The 19,459-nt window shown below is 42.1% G+C and overlaps 1 protein-coding gene and 1 long non-coding RNA gene across 4 annotated transcripts in view; both read left to right on the forward strand.

The window, feature by feature from the left end:
- The window catches only part of LOC138949998 (uncharacterized), a 114,424-nt gene that overhangs the window by 5,025 nt on the left and 89,940 nt on the right, over positions 1 to 19,459 (forward strand). Inside the window, exons 3-4 of the mRNA XM_070321778.1 lie at positions 12,895 to 13,032; positions 15,486 to 15,650. Coding sequence (XP_070177879.1) covers positions 12,895 to 13,032; positions 15,486 to 15,650 — 303 coding nt within the window. The remainder of the gene's footprint in view (positions 1 to 12,894; positions 13,033 to 15,485; positions 15,651 to 19,459) is intronic.
- On the forward strand, positions 3,847 to 10,329 carry LOC138950110 (uncharacterized). Of its 3 annotated transcripts, none has more exons than XR_011450506.1 (6): positions 3,847 to 4,317; positions 4,804 to 4,899; positions 5,380 to 5,474; positions 6,176 to 6,238; positions 6,589 to 6,682; positions 9,907 to 10,329. It is a non-coding gene; the product is annotated as an uncharacterized lncRNA (long non-coding RNA). The 3 variants fall into 3 exon arrangements; XR_011450507.1 differs by lacking the exon at positions 3,847 to 4,317 and adding an exon at positions 4,378 to 4,451; XR_011450505.1 differs by lacking the exon at positions 3,847 to 4,317 and having other exon boundaries at positions 4,677 to 4,899.

Raw genomic sequence — 19,459 nt, forward strand, 5'->3', positions numbered from 1 at the left:
TCACAGTCCTGTTCTTTAGTGAGCCGTTTCTCTACACAGTCCTGTTCGTTAGTGAGCCGTTTCTCCACACAGTCCTGTTCGTTAGTGACCCGTTTCTCCACACAGTCCTGTTCTTTAGTGAGCCGTTTCTCTACACAGTCCTGTTCGTTAGTGAGCCGTTTCTCTACACAGTCCTGTTCGTTAGTGAGCCGTTTCTCCACACAGTCCTGTTCGTTAGTGAGCCGTTTCTCTACACAGTCCTGTTCGTTAGTGAGCCGTTTCTCTACACAGTCCTGTTCGTTAGTGAGCCGTTTCTCTACACAGTCCTGTTCGTTAGTGAGCCGTTTCTCCACACAGTCCTGTTCGTTAGTGAGCCGTTTCTCCACACAGTCCTGTCTGTTAGTGAGCTGTTTCTCCACACAGTCCTGTTCGTTAGTGAGCCGTTTCTCTACACAGTCCTGTTCGTTAGTGAGCCGTTTCTCTACACAGTCCTGTCTGTTAGTGAGACGTTTCTCTACACCGTCCTGTTCGTTAGTGAGCCGTTTCTCTACACAGTCCTGTTCGTTAGTGAGCCGTTTCTCTACACAGTCCTGTTCGTTAGTTAGCCGTTTCTCCACACAGTCCTGTTCGTTAGTGAGCCGTTTCTCTACACAGTCCTGTTCGTTACTGAGCCGTTTCTCTACACAGTCCTGTTCGTTAGTGAGCCGTTTCTCTACACAGTCCTGTTAGTTAGTGAGCCGTTTCTCTACACAGTCCTGTTCGTTAGTGAGCCGTTTCTCTACACAGTCCTGTTCGTTAGTGAGCCGTTTCTCTACACAGTCCTGTTCGTTAGTAAGCCGTTTCTCCACACAGTCCTGGTCGTTAGTGAGCTGTTTCTCTACACAGTCCTGTTGGTTAGTGAGCCGTTTCTCTACACAGTCCTGTTCGTTAGTGAGCCGTTTCTCCACACAGTCCTGTTCGTTAGTGAGCCGTTTCTCCACACCGTCCTGTTCGTTAGTGAGCCGTTTCTCTACACAGTCCTGTTCGTTAGTGAGCCGTTTCTCTACACAGTCCTGTTCGTTAGTGAGCCGTTTCTCCACACCGTCCTGTTCGTTAGTGAGCCGTTTCTCTACACAGTCCTGTTCGTTAGTGAGCCGTTTCTCTACACAGTCCTGTTCGTTAGTGAGCCGTTTCTCCACACAGTCCTGTTCGTTAGTAAGCCGTTTCTCCACACAGTCCTGTTCGTTAGTGAGCCGTTTCTCCACACCGTCCTGTTCGTTAGTGAGCCGTTTCTCTACACAGTCCTGTTCGTTAGTGAGCCGTTTCTCTACACAGTCCTGTTCGTTAGTGAGCCGTTTCTCTACACAGTCCTGTTCGTTAGTGAGCCGCTTCTCCACACAGTCCTGTTCGTTAGTGAGCCGTTTCTCTACACAGTCCTGTTCGTTAGTGAGCCGTTTCTCCACACAGTCCTGTTCTTTAGTGAGCCGTTTCTCTACACCGTCCTGTACGTTAGTGAGCCGTTTCTCCACACAGCCCTGTTCTTTAGTGAGCCGTTTCTCCACACAGTCCTGTTCTTTAGTGAGCCGTTTCTCTACACCGTCCTGTTCGTTAGTGAGCCGTTTCTCCACACAGTCCTGTTCGTTAGTGAGCCGTTTCTCTACACAGTCCTGTTCGTTAGTGAGCCGTTTCTCCACACAGTCCTGTTCGTTAGTGAGACGTTTCTCTACACAGTCCTGTTCGTTAGTGAGCCGTTTCTCTACACAGTCCTGTTCGTTAGTGAGCCGTTTCTCCACACCGTCCTGTTCGTTAGTGAGCCGTTTCTCCACACAGTCCTGTTCGTTAGTGAGCCGTTTCTCCACACCGTCCTGTTCGTTAGTGAGCCGTTTCTCTACACAGTCCTGTTCTTTAGTGAGCCGTTTCTCCACACAGTCCTGTTCGTTAGTGAGCCGTTTCTCCACACAGTCCTGTTCGTTAGTGACCCGTTTCTCTACACAGTCCTGTTCGTTAGTGAGCCGTTTCTCTACACAGTCCTGTTCGTTAGTGAGCCGTTTCTCTACACAGTCCTGTTCGTTAGTGAGACGTTTCTCTACACAGTCATGTTCGTTAGTGAGCCGTTTCTCTACATAGTCCTGTTCGTTAGTGAGCCGTTTCTCTACACAGTCCTGTTCGTTAGTGAGCCGTTTCTCCACACAGTCCTGTTCTTTAGTGAGCCGTTTCTCCACACAGTCCTGTTCTTTAGTGAGCCGTTTCTCTACACAGTCCTGTTCGTTAGTGAGCCGTTTCTCCACACAGTCCTGTTCGTTAGTGAGCCGTTTCTCCACACAGTCCTGTTCTTTAGTGAGCTGTTTCTCTACACAGTCCTGTTCGTTAGTGAGCCGTTTCTCCACACAGTCCTGTTCGTTAGTGAGCCGTTTCTCTACACAGTCCTGTTCTTTAGTGAGCCGTTTCTCTTCACAGTCCTGTTCTTTAGTGAGCCGTTTCTCCACACAGTCCTGTTCGTTAGAGAGCTGTTTCTCCACACAGTCCTGTTCGTTAGAGAGCCGTTTCTCTACACAGTCCTGTTCGTTAGTGAGCCGTTTCTCTACACAGTCCTGTTCGTTAGTGAGCCGTTTCTCTACACAGTCCTGTTCGTTAGTGAGCCGTTTCTCCACACAGTCCTGTTCGTTAGTGAGCTGTTTCTCCACACAGTCCTGTTCGTTAGTGAGCCGTTTCTCTACACAGTCCTGTTCGTTAGTAAGCTGTTTCTCTACACAGTCCTGTTCGTTAGTGAGCCGTTTCTCTACACAGTCCTGTTCGTTAGTGAGCCGTTTCTCCACACCGTCCTGTTCGTTAGTGAGCCGTTTCTCCACACAGTCCTGTTCTTTAGTGAGCCGTTTCTCCACACAGTCCTGTTCTTTAGTGAGCCGTTTCTCCACACAGTCCTGTTCGTTAGTGAGCCGTTTCTCCACACAGTCCTGTTCGTTAGTGAGCCGTTTCTCTTCACAGTCCTGTTCTTTAGTGAGCCGTTTCTCTACACAGTCCTGTTCGTTAGTGAGCTGTTTCTCTACACAGTCCTGTTCGTTAGTGAGCTGTTTCTCTACACAGTCCTGTTCGTTAGTGAGCTGTTTCTCTACACAGTCCTGTTCGTTAGTGACCCGTTTCTCCACACAGTCCTGTTCTTTAGTGACCCGTTTCTCCACACTGTCCTGTTCGTTAGTGAGCCGTTTCTCCACACAGTCCTGTTCGTTAGTGAGCCGTTTCTCTACACAGTCCTGTTCGTTAGTGAGCCGTTTCTCTACACAGTCCTGTTCGTTAGTGAGCCGTTTCTCCACACAGTCCTGTTCGTTAGTGAGCCGTTTCTCCACACAGTCCTGTTCGTTAGTGAGCCGTTTCTCCACACAGTCCTGTTCGTTAGTGAGCCGTTTCTCTACACAGTCATGTTCTTTAGTGAGCCGTTTCTCTACACAGCCCTGTTCGTTAGTGAGCCGTTTCTCCACACAGTCCTGTTCGTTAGTGAGCTGTTTCTCTACACAGTCCTGTTCGTTAGTGAGCTGTTTCTCTACACAGTCCTGTTCGTTAGTGAGCCGTTTCTCCACACAGTCCTGTTCGTTAGTGAGCCGTTTCTCTACACAGTCCTGTTCGTTAGTGAGCTGTTTCTCTACACAGTCCTGTTCGTTAGTGAGCCGTTTCTCCACACAGTCCTGTTCGTTAGTGAGCCGTTTCTCTACACAGTCCTGTTCGTTAGTGAGCTGTTTCTCTACACAGTCCTGTTCGTTAGTGAGCCGTTTCTCCACACAGTCCTGTTCGTTAGTGAGCCGTTCCTCCACACAGTCCTGCTCGTTAGTGAGCCGTTTCTCTACACAGTCCTGTTCGTTAGTGAGCCGTTTCTCTACACAGTCCTGTTCGTTAAGGCTGTTCTTAACCAGACGAACCTTTGGTTCGCGAACTAGGTTCGTGGGGTTCGGCGAACCTCAAGACTGGTTCGGCGAACTTGTCTTGGTTCTTAACCAGACGAACCTGAGTTTTCGAACTAGGTTTGGGGGGTTCGGCGAACTAGGTTCGGGGTTTGCAAGTCATGTCTTGGAAACCTTGAAGATCGGGCCGAACCTTTGACTCTTCTGCCAAGGAGGAAGACAAATTATTGAAAAACTGCATGAATCTCAATGGCGGACGAAATCACCCAAGTCAAAATTACATTTTCTGAGATTTTATAAAAACAACGCTTGAACGAAAAGGTAGAATGGTGACTTCCGTTCGATTTCAAGTTAAGCTTTTCACTTTTCCGAGCAAGACAACCGCTGAGAGTGAAAAAACGCCGCTGTTCGACTTCGAAATTTCCAGTCTTAGACGACCTTCGCTTCTGCAGCTGTGTTAGTGCAGGTGAGGCAGTGTTACTCATTTCGCTGAGCTCGTTTTCGTATTGTTGTGCATTAGGATCATCTAGTATGATATGAATAAAATCAGGAATTACTTCGGCATGTAAACGCATTGATTTTGTCGAAATCAGCACAGCAGTAAGCTAGATTCTTTCTGCTCAATTTGTTTAATTTTTTTCTTCAAAAGTTTATGACTTTGATTTTGATTGTTTGTTTATCTCATCGGCACAACATCCATCAGGCAAATATCAATATGTTGAATGATAACGTTGAGATAAGGAAGTTCACACATTTATCTGCTTGCAACAACAATCGCAAGGACAGATCTATCTGCTTCGTTGACTGCTAGATTTTCATTGAATTTCCCAAGTAATGATAATCTCGTTTTCAATTAGATCTGGACAGTGTTTGTGTTCTTAGATTCATGATTGACCATGCAGGCTGATTGAGATCATAACATTGTGTTTGTTTGTGCTGGTGCAATGTGCAGATCAATGGCCCGGACCGCAGGATGACCCAGTGATCAATACAACTTGCGTTCACCACTCAACATTGTCTTCCACCTAACTCAAGGGCAAAAATAAAGGTACATGCTGGTGAAATCATTGTGCAATTTATGTCTGTGAAGATCAAGATAGTTGTTAGCTCTAACTGATCATGCTTATTATTATCAAGTTACATACACACTCCGCCCCAGCACCACCCTAAACCCATAACAACACTCTCCAGTCCAACTCCCCCCACCCTTCCGTGCAACATAAAATTGTACAGTATGTTGCCGTCTGTACCTTGTTTGTGGTTATGGGGAGTGCTCAAATAGTTCCATAACTGTTAATATAAATTAAAAGTACTGAGAGTTTCATTTTCCATTGCTCTTCCCCTTCCTCACGTCACATTACACACTCCCTTTGCCCCATCCCCCACCCCCTCTCTCTTTCTATGCTCTCTTTTTTCTTTTACTTCTTCTTCTCTTTCTCTCTACCTGTATAAATCAGCTCTCTGGTTGTTGCTTCTGTAAGTGTAATGTAAAGTTCTACATCTCTGCATTTGTATTGTCATTTTTCAGAATGCCCTTGTAATAACTTCAGCGTCTGCCCATGGAGTCTATATAGGTCAAAGTCTCAAATGTGATGTGATCAAGAGGATGCCGCAATGATCCAGGTAATGTTGCAAATACTCAAACTGATCTAAAAGCAGAAGCATAACGTGATCCACAAACATTTCTGCTTAAACATTACAGGGTTACAGTACACCCAGAAAAACAGCTGGATGTTAGTGCATAATTATCTGCAAGTGCAAGCAACATCGACCCTCTCCCCCTGCTCTTTTTCCATCAGCAAGAGCAACATTTATTTTCATCTTTTCTAGTGCCTCTTATGTTGTATAACTGTTAATATTTAAATGAAGCAAGTGTTTGTTTTCAATGGCACTGCATTTCCCATGTACACACACACACACACACACACACACACACACACACACACACACACACACACACACACACACATTCGCATTCTCTCTGCCTGTCTGTCTGTCTGTCTCTCTCTGTCTGTCTCTCTCTCTGTCTCTGTCTGTCTGTCTGTCTGTCTGTCTGTCTGTCTGTCTGTCTCTCTCTCTCTCTCTCTCTCTCTCTCTCTCTCTCTCTCTCTCTCTCTCTCTCTCTGTTTTTACATCAGTAATTTTGATCACTTGCACTTCACTGGGATTTAGTTACTGAATCAGTCATTCAGTGAGAGTGTTATGTAGAGTAAGAGTATTGAGTCTGCTGCTGCTGCTGCTGTTGTTCTTACTCATTACTGTTTTTTCTCTCTGCATAATTCTTGTTCTCCCTTAAAATGCTGGTGTTTTTTTCATCATTACAGTATCTGTCCATTGAGTCTGCGTCTGAGCTGTGATGGGACCAAAAAGATTCCAGAATGAAAGAGGTAACTTTTACTGATCTTTATTTAGTTTATAGAGAAGTTGGTTCACATAATGCTTACAGAGTTGTTGCCTTTTTAGATATATATATATATATTAAACATTGTACCAGTCATTACATGATCAAACTGTGTTAGCCACCCCACCTTCCCCGGTTCCCAGCTATCCTTCTATTCCCGCCTCTAAACCCCCACCCCAATCCTTCCGTCTCCCCCAAATCAAATTTACTGACACAACACTGATTTTCATTTTACCTTATTTTAGTGTTCTTTGAAAAAAATTATATAGCCTGTTGCTGCTGCAAATGTTGTTGTGACTGTTCTTCCTCAGTGTATATTTTTTTTCGTTTCCTCAGAATGCAGTTCTCCCATGCACCACAGCGTCTATCAATGGAGTCTACAATATTGTCTGGGATGTGATTTGAGCAAGAGCATGTCAGAATGATCAAGGTACAATGTAACTTTTTAAACACACAGAACTGATCAAACTGTAGAATTCGAGTACACAATTTCAGATGTTTTCAAATGCATAACATACTGCAACAGTCAGGTTCTTTCTCCACTTAAAGAGTGTGAGGTTTTCTTGGTAAAATTGCGATTTTTGTCGCTATGCGCAGAGTGCGACCTTTTTATTTGATTTTTGTACTATAAAGGCAGATATTCAAATAAAAGAAAGTCTTGCATGGGGAGGAAGGAATATGCATGAGGCTTTTGACAAGACAAACTGTTAGAACCAAAATGTCAGACATCATAGATGCTCCAATTAAACAAAAGAAGGGCATCCTTTTACTTAAACATAATTATACACTGTACCGCACATTAATAACCTGGTTGTGTTCTGTGGCAGTGCATAGTGGGAACCTTTTTGCTTAATGAATTTCACATGTGTCTGTAACTTGAATCTCCACCAAAAGAAGCTGGACGTAAAAAGGGGTGTCTGAAAAAAAGCGCCCTATTTCCTTTTTGATCTCTTTTTTTTTCGCAGTCAAAAATGTGATTAAAAAGAAAATAGGGAGGTTTTTTTACCATCCTGTATAGTCTTGTTGTTCCCATGTAAAAACCTAGTCAAACATGTGGTGTCTGATATGCTGGGTAATATGGTGAGGAACATGCCTTTAAAGGCCCAGTCATAATTGTGAAAGCCGTTCTGCTCAGCTGGAATTTGATGAATTTTGTTGTTGTTGTGTTTAATGAAATGAATTCGCAAAAAGGAAAACAATTTTTTTTACTGTTCACACAAAGCACTTGTAGATATTTGGTATGTGCCGCATGTCAGGGGTGGTCTTATTCAATCAATCAATATGAGGCTTATATCGCGCGTATTCCGTGGGTACAGTTCTAAGCGCAGGGATTTTTATTTTTTTTATTTATTTATTTTATGCAATTTATATCGCGCACATATTCAAGGCGCAGGGATTTATTTATGCTGTGTGAGATGGAATTTTTTTACACAATACATCACGCATTCACATCGGCCAGCAGATCGCAGCCATTTCGGCGCATATCCTACTTTTCACGGCCTATTATTCCAAGTCACACGGGTATTTTGGTGGACATTTTTATCTATGCCTATACAATTTTGCCAGGAAAGACCCTTTTGTCAATCGTGGGATCTTTAACGTGCACACCCCAATGTAGTGTACACGGAAGGGACCTCGGTTTTTCGTCTCATCCGAAAGACTAGCACTTGAACCCACCACCTAGGTTAGGAAAGGGGGGAGAAAATTGCTATCGCCCTGACCCAGGGTTGAACTCGCAACCTCTCGCTTCCGAGCGCAAGTGCGTTACCACTCGGCCACCCAGTCCTAATACATACAGGTAAACTGACAGGTACTTTTCCACAGTGGAACCCCCCTTTCAGACCCATTCATTTCAGATTTCCTCCTTTTTAAGATCTTGCTTCTTTAGATGTTCTGTGACGGGTGAAGTGGCGCTCAGTGGTAAGACGTCGGCCTCCTAATCGGGAGGTCGTGAGTTTGAATCCCGGTCGCTGCCGCCTGGTGGGTTAAGAGTGGAGATTTTTCCGATCTCCCAGGTCAACTTATGTGCAGACCTGCTTAGTGACTTAATCCCCTTCGTGTGTACACGCAAGCACAAGACCAAGTGCGCACGGAAAAGATCCTGTAAACCATGTCGGAGTTATGGAAACACGAAAATACCCAGCATGCCTACTCAACGAAAGCGGAGTGAAACTGACTATGCTCGCAGAGTATAGTTTGGGGAACCCAAATGGGCAAACAATTAAGCTCACACGTCACCAGAATTTCTGGACCGCTGAAGAAGAAGAAGATGTTCTGTTCATAACCTCTGTAAATTACCCCCATTTTTAGACCCCTTCCATTTTAAGACTTGATTTTCTCACATTTTTTAAGGTCTTAAAAGGGGTTTCCCCTGTACTCCTAAAAAACCCTGACCCACAAAGTAATTTGATTATAACTGCTGTAATCGTTCCTTCCGTGTGCTATTATCTGTGGGTTTTTTTTTTCTCCTGTGTTGTCTCATCCTCTGTGCGCCCTGAAAGAGACCTCCGGGTCGAAATTGCCGTACCTTGTCTTATCCAGCTGTGATCCCGCCTTCGTATTAATGTGAGGGCAGTACTTTTTTTAAACTTTCAATATTGACCTTACGTTTTGCATAAAACACCAATAATGAATTAAAAATACATCAGAAAATTATTTCCTCACTATACACAATAACCCCTCATTTAAAGGCTGACAAAGTCCTATTTAATTAGTTTACTTACTTCCAGGGCTTTTCCCATCGTTGCGGGGATGTATAAATTAAGCTTCCTGCAAAGTTTTAGGTTTGAAGTCCTTACCAATTACAAGAAATAATGAATTCTTAATAAAGTTTATTGCTATCTTTAGAAACAGTTCTCCAGGGCTTGGGCTATTTTTAGACCGTCAACACAGACAGTACAGCTTCGTCAATCCCCGAAATCGCTCACCTTCCACGTGCAAAACGTAGTGATATTGACACGCCAGATTAGCGCGGTAGCGGATTGTGCTAAGCAGGAAAGCGCGCTTTTCTGTATTCTTGTTAACTTCACAATTTCCGGAAAACATCGGCCACTTTCACTTTGAGATTGTTCTGTTTACATTCGACACTACTATCAACACCACTTTGCATTACTGAAATAATTTTTTCTGTTTTCGAAAGCTACAGCCAATCGTTATTATATCCCCTTAGGTACAGTTTTATAACATTATTGGCACATGTAAGCAATAGGAATTAATTAATGAACGCTACGAAAAGGGCAGCATTTAACCTATGAACTTGCAACTGTGTTGACATGTTTAATGTAACATAGACCACCACCATCTCTGTCTCTGTCTCTGTCTCTGTCTCTGTCTCTCTGTCTCTCTCTCTCTCTCTCTCTCTCTCTCTCTCTCTCTCTCTCTCGCTTACACCCCTTACCTGTTCGCAAACCTTTACCCAAATGTATATACAATACAAGACAAGACAAGACATGGCAAGACAAGACAAGTTAGGAAAAGGTTGCCAGTAGGCCAATAGAGGGATGACAAGACAAGGCATGACAAGACAAGACAGGACAGGACAGGGACCAAAAAAAAAAGAAAGAAAAAAAATTCGGTCAACAGATGTAAAAGAAATAAGCATTTGTTTGGGTTGAATGTTTGGGTGTCACCCTGTATATATTTGTATTTTTGCAGGACAGGGTCGAGTTGTGATGATGTCAGGGCGACTGAAGGCACACCAACAAGTATTCTTCGGAAGTGTTTGGAACACAAAAGAACATTATTTCATAATAAAAAGGCGGCTGACATTGATGTTCATATCGGTTCATGTTCATATGCTCAGCACAGATGTGTGCTTAGAAATCGGATGTTTAAGAACAAGAGACAACCCTGAATAAAGCCTTATGAAATATGGTTGGAGCTGGATCAAAAGTGTGTGTGTGTGTGTGTGTGTGTGTGTGATTGAAGGGCAACATTTATAAATGATGAGACAGAAAGCTAAAGCACATCCTTTTATCGTACGTTCCATATCGTCCTCCTACTTTAAATGCTTGCTAATACAGACGTTCTCCAAGAAAACGTCTATCCAGTAATGTTTTGTTTATCGCAATGAAAGCTTTTTTTGAGAAGAATGAAGAGGAATCAAATTTAAAAAAAAAACAAACCAAGACCAATTGAATTGCTCAAAACGCAAAGAAACAGGATGATTTTGGTTCAGTAGTACTATTTGTAGACCCTTAAAGCAATACATCCACAAGGGATTCTAGTGTATCAGTGCAAATAGAAAATTTCTGATAGAACTTGAAAATTAAAACAGACTGAATTGTGATAAAAAGAACCAAAATCCCGAGTAGTTTTTTTTTAGGTCTCCCTCTTCACTCAATCCCCAAACTCATATTCTGTACCGAAAAGAGCTCAAACACACACGTGGACAGACAGACACGCACACACACTTTGGTAAACATCATGTATGCTTCTCGACTCTGCTGATCCACAATTAGAAATATCGCTATCATCATTTATTTTTGGTCACCGTCTTTCCCTTTTCACAGGCACGTTTTTTTGTGTAGCATTTCCCATAGAACCCCGATGGCTCCACGGTAGACACAATGATCAGTCCATACCAGTCATGTTATTTTCTCGAATCAATTTATAACCTTTAACCCAGGAGGGTAAATGACATGGAAGGCTTCGGGTAATCTTGAACTTTAATGTGTTAAATTCATAGCTCATAATTCAGAGGCATTCAAGCCTCCAAATTTGGAGAACCTGCACTTGTAATCATAACAAGTCTTAGTTTTAGATCCCTTTAAAGTCACGGAATGAACTCCGATGAACTGTACGAATCATAGCGTACTCCAGTAAGTTCGTCACACGGTAGATTCGTCACCCGTGACGAAGTTACCGGCAGGGGTGGGCGGGTGTTTATGCTTAGAGCTTATGCTTTCAGTGCCGAAACTGTTAACTGGTGTATTCAACTGAATCTATAACTAGAAGACAAAAGCATGCCAAGCTCACATTTCCAACAGTTGTAGATTTTTAAACAAGAAAATGTATCTTCAAGAAAGGAAGCAATGAATTGGGCAGGAATCTAACTGGTCAAATATTCTCTCACACACACCATCGCACACACACACACACACATTCACTAACACACACACACACACACGCGCGACCAAGAGAGAGAGAGAGAGAGGGAGTCCTATGACTTCAACCTCACTGTCAAGGAGGCAGAGAAACTCAATGTCAATGTGAGGAGAGGGAGGGGTGGAAGGAGGTGGGAGAGAGAGAGCCGCGCTCGGACTACTGTGGCGAAGTTACTGTGGCGAAGTTACCGACCGGTGACGAATCTACCGTGTGACGAACTTACTGGTAGCCCTCTGGTACGAATGCATTTTGTTTACAAATTACATGCGTCAAAGAAGGAATTATCCGTGTCAGCGGACAGGGGAGGCAACTTTGTCGTGTAATTGAAGTCCCTTGGTTGACAACCTACGCCATTTTCGCGGATCAAACAACCAAATTAATTAATTATGCTTAGGTTTGGAGCTTAATCCATCAATTAATTTCATGATAAATGTTCTTGGGCTTGATTACAGGTACTTGGATCTAAAATAAGTAAAGTATGCCACTCGATTCTGAGCTATGAATTTAACACACTAAAGTTCAAGATTACCAGGCTTCGTGCACCATGATCAAGTGGGAAGGAGAGACCCAAATCGACAACCAGCACGGAGTTACCACTCAATCGGTGATTTCGTCTTGGGGGCAGCCATTTTTGGAAGGGGAATAACTTACTTGCTTTTATTGTCGATTCGGAGTGAGCTCCCCTCGTTTGTCGGCGATCCAGGTTTCGTGTCTTAACTGGACGAACTAGACCTTGAGTTCGCCGAACAAGTTCACCCAGTTAAGACACAAACCATGGTTCGCGAACCTTAGTTCGGCGAACCAATGGTTCGTCTGGTTAAGAACAGCCTTTAGTGAGCCGTTTCTCCACACAGTCCTGTTCGTTAGTGAGCTGTGGCCTTAGACAATTAAAGATTTGTTCTTGTTCTTGTTCTTGTTCTTGTCTCTCTCTGTCTGTCGCTCTGTGCCTGTCTCTGTCTCTTTCTCTCTCTCTCTCTCTGTATGTCTGTCTCTCTCTCCCTCACGCACACACAAACACACCAACACACACACACACCACACACACACACACACACACACACACACTGCGACACATACACACTCACACACACACACACACTCCCCCCCCACCACATACACATACACACTCCCACACTCTCTCCCTCTCTCTCTCTCTCTCTCTCTCTCTCTCTCTCTCTCTCTCTCTCTCTCTCTCTCCCCTCTCCCTTCGTCTTTCTGTCTCTCTCACACACACTCTACTCTCCCTATCTCTCTTTCTGGATCTGTCTGTCTGTCTGCTTATCTGTCTGTCTGTCTGCATCTCTCTCTCTCTCTCTCTCTCTCTCTCTCTCTCTCTCTCTATCTTACCTTTTTCTTAAAAACCTTTTCCGTACGACCGCGTACAAGGGTAAAAGGGAGGGGGGGGGGGGGGTTACGTTATTAACATTGGGCCTAGTTTTAATTACCACAAACTAGTTTTTGAATTCTTCTTCATGGTGAACAGGGGTGTCCCGATCCGGTTTGAGGTCAGCACTTAATTGTCTTCTGTGTTTTCAGACTGGCGAGTGTAAAGAGTGCTGTCGGTGCAACGAGGAGTCAACGTGTGACAGTAAGAACTGTGAGTGTCTCTCTAAAGGAAGCCACTGCTCCCCTCGCTGCTTTGCCACGGGATGTGGGAACCACAAGACTGTCATGGTGAGTGGTGGTCGGAGTAATAAATTACCTTTAATATGCACTAGCACTATCTCTCTCCTTCTCTCTCTCTCTCTCTCTCTCTCTCTCTCTCTCTCTCTCTCTCTCTCTCTCTCTCTCTCTCTCTCTCTCTCTCTCTCTCTCTCTCTCTCTTTCTCTCTCTAGTAAAATGCATGTGTGAACTATTTGCAGATGATACTACAATTCATTCTAGTCATCAAGATCTTATTAAACTGGCAAATATCCTCCAAGAAAACATTGATCGATTACTTGAATGGTCAGAACTAAACCATATGTCACTGAATCCAATTGCCAAATAAAACTAAATGCATGCAAAAAAGACAAAATCTAACATCTGGATTTCCGACATTGCTAATACGAAATCAAGATGTTACCGAAGTTGATAGCCATAAAGTCTTGGGAATAACTATTGACAATAACCTGTCTTGGTCAAAACATGTAGATACACTTTGTAAAAACACATCCAAAAAAATATTTCAGTTATCAAAAATCAAACACTTTCTAGACCTTCGCACAAGAAAACTGTTTTTTTCAGGCACATATTCAGTCAGCTATTGACTATGCTTCCACAGTGTGGGACTCTGCAAGTGCAAATACTTTGAAACACTTGGGCAGTTTACATAGACGAGCTGTTAAATTAATTATTTTAAAAAATACATCTCTTTCCGTGACTGATTATAAACGATTGCAAATTCTTCCTATCAAAGATAGATTTGCATATAACAAAGGTGTGATGATGTATAGAATTATGTCAGGGAATGCACCTACACTCATTGCCTCTAATTTCATAATAAATCATTATAGAAAATGTAACAAATTAATTACCCCAACTCCAAGAATTGACCTGTACAAGTCGAGTTTATCATATTCTGGAGCAATTATGTGGAACGCCATTCCAAATATAATTAAATTACGAATTCATGAAACATCATTCAAGGAATATTACATGCTGTTTCTTTTACAAAACTTATAAGAAATATTATCAAGCAGCTGGCAAAATATAACTGTACTCTCTGATTATATTGAAAAAAACATGATTATATATAATTCATGAAGGATTTTTTACAAACACATATTTCTCTGTTATATATAATTTTCAAGCATTGCTAAAGAATCCTAATGCATCTTAAAATGTCTTATTGGTTGCTTGACATGTTAATTATGGTAAATATGTCATTTGGTTACCCCTCAATGGGCGAGGGCCGGATGAAAACAAGCATGTATACATTGCTTATTCTGTCACCCTCGTAAAATAAATTTCAATTCAATTCAATTCAATTCAATTCTCTCTCTCTCTCTCTCTCTCTCTCTCTCTCTCTCTCTCTCTCTCTCTCTCTCTCTCTCTCTCTCTCTCTCTCTCTCTCTCTCTCTCTCTCTCTCTCTCTCTCTCTCTCTCTCTCTCTCTCTCTTCATCATCATCATCATCATCATCATCATCATCATCATCATCATCATCATCATCATCATCATCATCATCATCATCATCATCATCATTATCATCATCATCGTCATCTTTATCATCACGATTTTAGGTTTTACAACCTCCTTTTGTTGTTAACTTTTTATTTTTATTTTTTATTTATTTTTTATCATTGTGTATCTATGTGTCCCAAGAACAGATTGTAATAAAGGCGTAGCCTTAACTCTTAATCCTTGTTAAATAAAGTTCAATTCAATTCAATTCAATTCTCTCTGTACATTCACAATTTTGATAATTACGCAAGAATTCAAGTAAAGGTTTTAACGTGTATAATAATTATAGTCTTGTGAATAGTGTTTCTGCCTTTTACTGTAATGTTTAACTTTTGTAAATGTTTAACGTGTGTATATAATATTCTCTGAAAAGAAGCTCGTTTGTATTGCTTTTGCCACAACCCTCGTAAAATAAAATTTGATTTGATTTGATTTGATCTCTCTCTCTCTCTCTCTCTCTCTCTCTCTGTCTCTCTGTCTCTGTCTCTCTCCCTCCCTCTCTCTCTCTCTCTCTCTCTCTCTCTCTCTCTCTCTCTCTCTCTCTCTCTCTCTCTCTCTCTCTCTCTCTCTCTCTCTCTCTCTCTCTCTCTCTCTCTCTCTCTCTCTCTCTCTCTCTCTCTCTCTCTCTCTCTCTCTGGTGATATGCAAGAAAATCATCTCAACTGTCACAGTATCATATTAGCATCTAGTGCCTGGTGAAAAGAATCAAAACTTACCCTATTTTTACGAGATTGATACTAAAGTGCTTTCAAGTCAGAGTCGAATGTGTTCGCTATACGTAATGATGTACGGAATGATCACGTCACCCCAAACGTTTTTGCTCTGAATAATTGCAACGTGTAAACAACACATCCCGCCGCGTAACTGGTGTCAGGCATAATAGTCTCTCCGCAGACAATAACAAGACATGTCAACAATATGTCATGAAATGTAACTGGTTAGGTTCTTGTGTCACTCTGCAGGGACAGATAGTAGACGCGTACCTTTCAAAGGAACAAGTCCAAGTACTTGCAAAAAGCCAAGCCACGTCTGACGCCGAGAGAAAAACAACACGCCCCATCACGCTAGACACAACACAGGCCAGCAGCATACCAGCGAGCCGTCAGGGATCAGCGCCCGACAACGAGGTAAATTCATATAACTTATTTGTCTTATATTTCATCATGGTCAGAGGAATAAGAAAACAAGAACGCTGAAGTCTGATTAACCTTTCAGTCAATCGCACAAACCTGACACACCTACAGCGAAGTGATGCCACTGAAAAAGTCCATGTCGCTCTCACTTTCCCATTACACACACACACACACACACACACACACGTAGGCGCGCCTGTACACACACTCCCACACACACACACACACACACACACATACACACACACACACACACACACACACGGCACACACACACACATTCATATTAGCAGAGTTTAATCAGGAATAGACGATAACGTGTATATAGATGGGCACAACATTAATATCCTGAAAATTATAAATAGATATTTTACCTCGTATTCCACAAATACTTTGCCATAGTCTAAACGGATAAAGTGAAGCCTTTACACTGCAGGCACGTTTGTATTTAAAATAACAACGTATCTTTAAATTATTTGCTTGATAAGAACACATACACACACACACACACACACACACACACACACACACACACACACACACACACATACACACACACACACACACACACACACACACACACACACACACACACACCATAAACATACATTCCAACAAATACATTACTATAAATACGTACATACTTGAATGCATTATGTCATCCTGAATTCACGGCATTGCCCAATTGAATTTGCGGAATCGGCAACATTTTTGCCCATTTTGCGTAATTGGCAAAACGTTGCCCATTTCGCGAAATAGGCAGCATTTTGCCGTAAATGCGTACATGCCTCTTAAACCTGCTAATTTATGCGAAATCAGCAGCCGAATACGCGGAAACGGCAATCGATTACGCGTAATAGGCAAGCTGCCCATGTTGCGAAAGCGGCAGTAGTGAGTTTCAAGTGTGTGTGTGTGTGTGTGTGTGTGTGTGTGTTTTACAAACTGTTAATATAACAACTGACCGGAAACATGACGCATTTGTTTTCACTCAAATCCACTCTGCCAGATACGGCTACTGTAGTATTATAGTGTGTGCATGCCGATGTGGCATGCATTCACCTACTTTTTGTTGTAATTACGTTTGCTCAAGTCATTGCACGATGTAAAAAGAAGTAAACCGTGTTTTTATTGTGGCACCTTGTTGTGACCCGTTTTGTGGAGCGTTAATATTTTTACGTGAAATTCACGTGCTCCTTGTTCAGTTGTTGTGACCTGGTTTTGGTCGGAGCGTCACAAACTGCGTCGTTTAGTCTTAGAACACCGTGAGATTCACGTGCTATTTTCCGTGTTTTGATTTTGAGGTGAGCCCTGCGAATCTGCGTTGCAAGTTTTAGAATACGTGTGACTCACGTGTTTTTAGCTTTGTGATGTCAGCTAGTTCCTTGGTCTTCTTTCTGTTAAATATACCGTTTTAAGTTTTGAGCATGCACGGAGTGCGTGATCGGTTACTGATTGGTTGTAAAATAGTAGTTTCACCCGATTCTGTCTTAGGAATGTTGTTGGTTGGTCAATCCGGTGACCTTTGACTTTTGAATAACTATTCCATGTTAGGTTTTTGTTTCCATAAATACCGCTGCTTGACTCCTGTCTCGTCAGTCGATCTGAGGGTTTTAGGAAGCGTTTGGTTTTGATGTAAACGTATGAAGGTTATCAAGTGAACCAACGGAGTGTTTCTTATGTTTTAACGTCAACGTAATGTTCTTTGGAGACAGTTGTTTCTCAAGTGTGAATCGTTTTGTGCCCTTCGTTTGTGAGGCAACACGTTTTGGTACTGCTGGTCAACCCACACAGCGCATAAGGTAATTTTGTTGTTACTTGTTTGTGTTGTGTTTTGGTCGCCATTTTGTAATTACTTTGTGAGTTGTTTATGTATAACGTGAGTTGAAAGTCTGACTTGTTGTAGTGTTTCTTTATTGTGTGTTCAACTGTTCTAGTGTTGTGAACGTACAGCAATGTTTTGTAGACGCTAGAAAGTCGCTAATGTTTATAATGATAACTTGTGTTTTCTGTGGTTAACGAAGTTCGAAGTGAAACGTTTTCTCTGACTTTTTCAGCCTTACGTTAAAAGAATTTAGGTAAAAGAAGCTTGCGGTCTGTGGTGATCGTTTGTAAACGGGCTTATTTCTTGTAACGTTATTGAGGGAAAGTGGATGAGTAAATATCTTGTTTGTGACTTTGATTAACGCAGGAACGTTGTCGTTAGACTTTTTTGGTATGACAGTTTGCTTTGTATTCCTGGCCTGATGAGTCAACGTTTTGTATTTTTCTGAAACTAGCCATTTTGGTTTTAAACGTATGTATGCTAAGTTTCTTGAGTATTCTTAGTGCTTATGGTATTGTTGAACGTACGGAACGTAATTCTTTATTGTTGTTGAACGTACAGAACGTAACTCTTTATTGTTGTTGAAGGACTAACCAACGAGTGTTTGGTAATTGTAACTTTCGTGTCTGTTTGTCTTCGCCTGTCTTGTGATTGTTTATTTTTCTTGTATTTACTTCTCGTGTCTTGTTAATGCATTTTAATACCTTTTGCCATGTCTAATAATTTGTTTTCTTTTCTCTTTTTCTTTCTGTCCATAAGTTTTTTACCGCAATAAGTAGTATCGCAATACGTAGTATCTCATTACGTAGTACTGTAACTATATATGCATTACTGATACCTTAGTGTCAGATGTAAAATAATAAACCAGTACTTTTGCGCGTTATCGCTTGTAACCTGTGTTTGTCATTTCGTATGAACAATATGTAGTACCAGCCTCGCTCACGAAGGCGCGCACAGTAAAAAACTTTAGTTGCTGTCGTCCAGTAAAAAACTTTAGTTGCTGTCGTCCAGTAAAAAACTTAGCTGCTGATGCCCAGTGAAAGAACTTTAGCTGAAGTAAACAACTTAGCTGCTGATGCCTAGTACAGAACTTTAGCTGAAGTCCAGCCAAGTGAATGTAAAGAACTTTTGTTATTGACGCTCAATGAACGTAAACGTAGCTGTTGATAACCAGCAAAAGACTTCATTGTTACCTGTCACTGTGTTAGTGAACCATAGTTCAACATAGATCAACTTGTCGGTTAGAGATCTTCCTACTCCATATCCGGCGCATCTTTTGTGACTTTTGTGTATTATCCCAAACGACCCTCGGATCGACTCATTTTACTTTATAACCAGATAAACCTTATGTATGTTTTAAGTGCTTTTGAATAAGCGAACATTGTAATGGAGAAGGTTCCAGTAGATAATCCATTGGAAGCTTCAGGTTATGACATTAACGGCGATGAAGATGAACATTCTCAAAGGCCTAGGCGTGACATTAAGCCTACTGAAAAAGGTAGAGAGTACCAGATTGAGATCAAAACTAGAAACTTTGCAAGACAACGAACATTCTTGGAACGAGCAATTGATGAGGTAGTAACAGAGCTTAACCAAGAAACTCCTAATCAAGAGTCGTTAACCAGTCAAAAACAAATTGTTTTGAGCATGTACAAGGATCTTGGTGACATAGAGAAAGGTCTTCGTAGTATTGGTAGCGGTGAAACCATTCAGGAAAGCTGGGATGATGTTCAAAGGGCAGTTGAGAAAATTATGTTTGACATTGATCGAGCTCTTGACAGACAAACGACTAGCGTGCAGGTGACTAAGAAGCCTACTTCCAGGCATAGCAGTGTTACACCTAGCGTTGGGTCATCCACCCACAAGTCAGTCAGTGTCAAGCCTGTCAGCCATAAAACAGCTAGCATTAGGTCAGCCATTTACAAGCCAGCTAGCTTCAAGTCAGGCAGCAGAAGATCAGGTAGCCTAGCCGGTTCTCACC

Source organism: Littorina saxatilis, linkage group LG16, assembly GCF_037325665.1.
Source record: "Littorina saxatilis isolate snail1 linkage group LG16, US_GU_Lsax_2.0, whole genome shotgun sequence".
In the NCBI taxonomy this organism is placed as follows: domain Eukaryota; kingdom Metazoa; phylum Mollusca; class Gastropoda; order Littorinimorpha; family Littorinidae; genus Littorina; species Littorina saxatilis.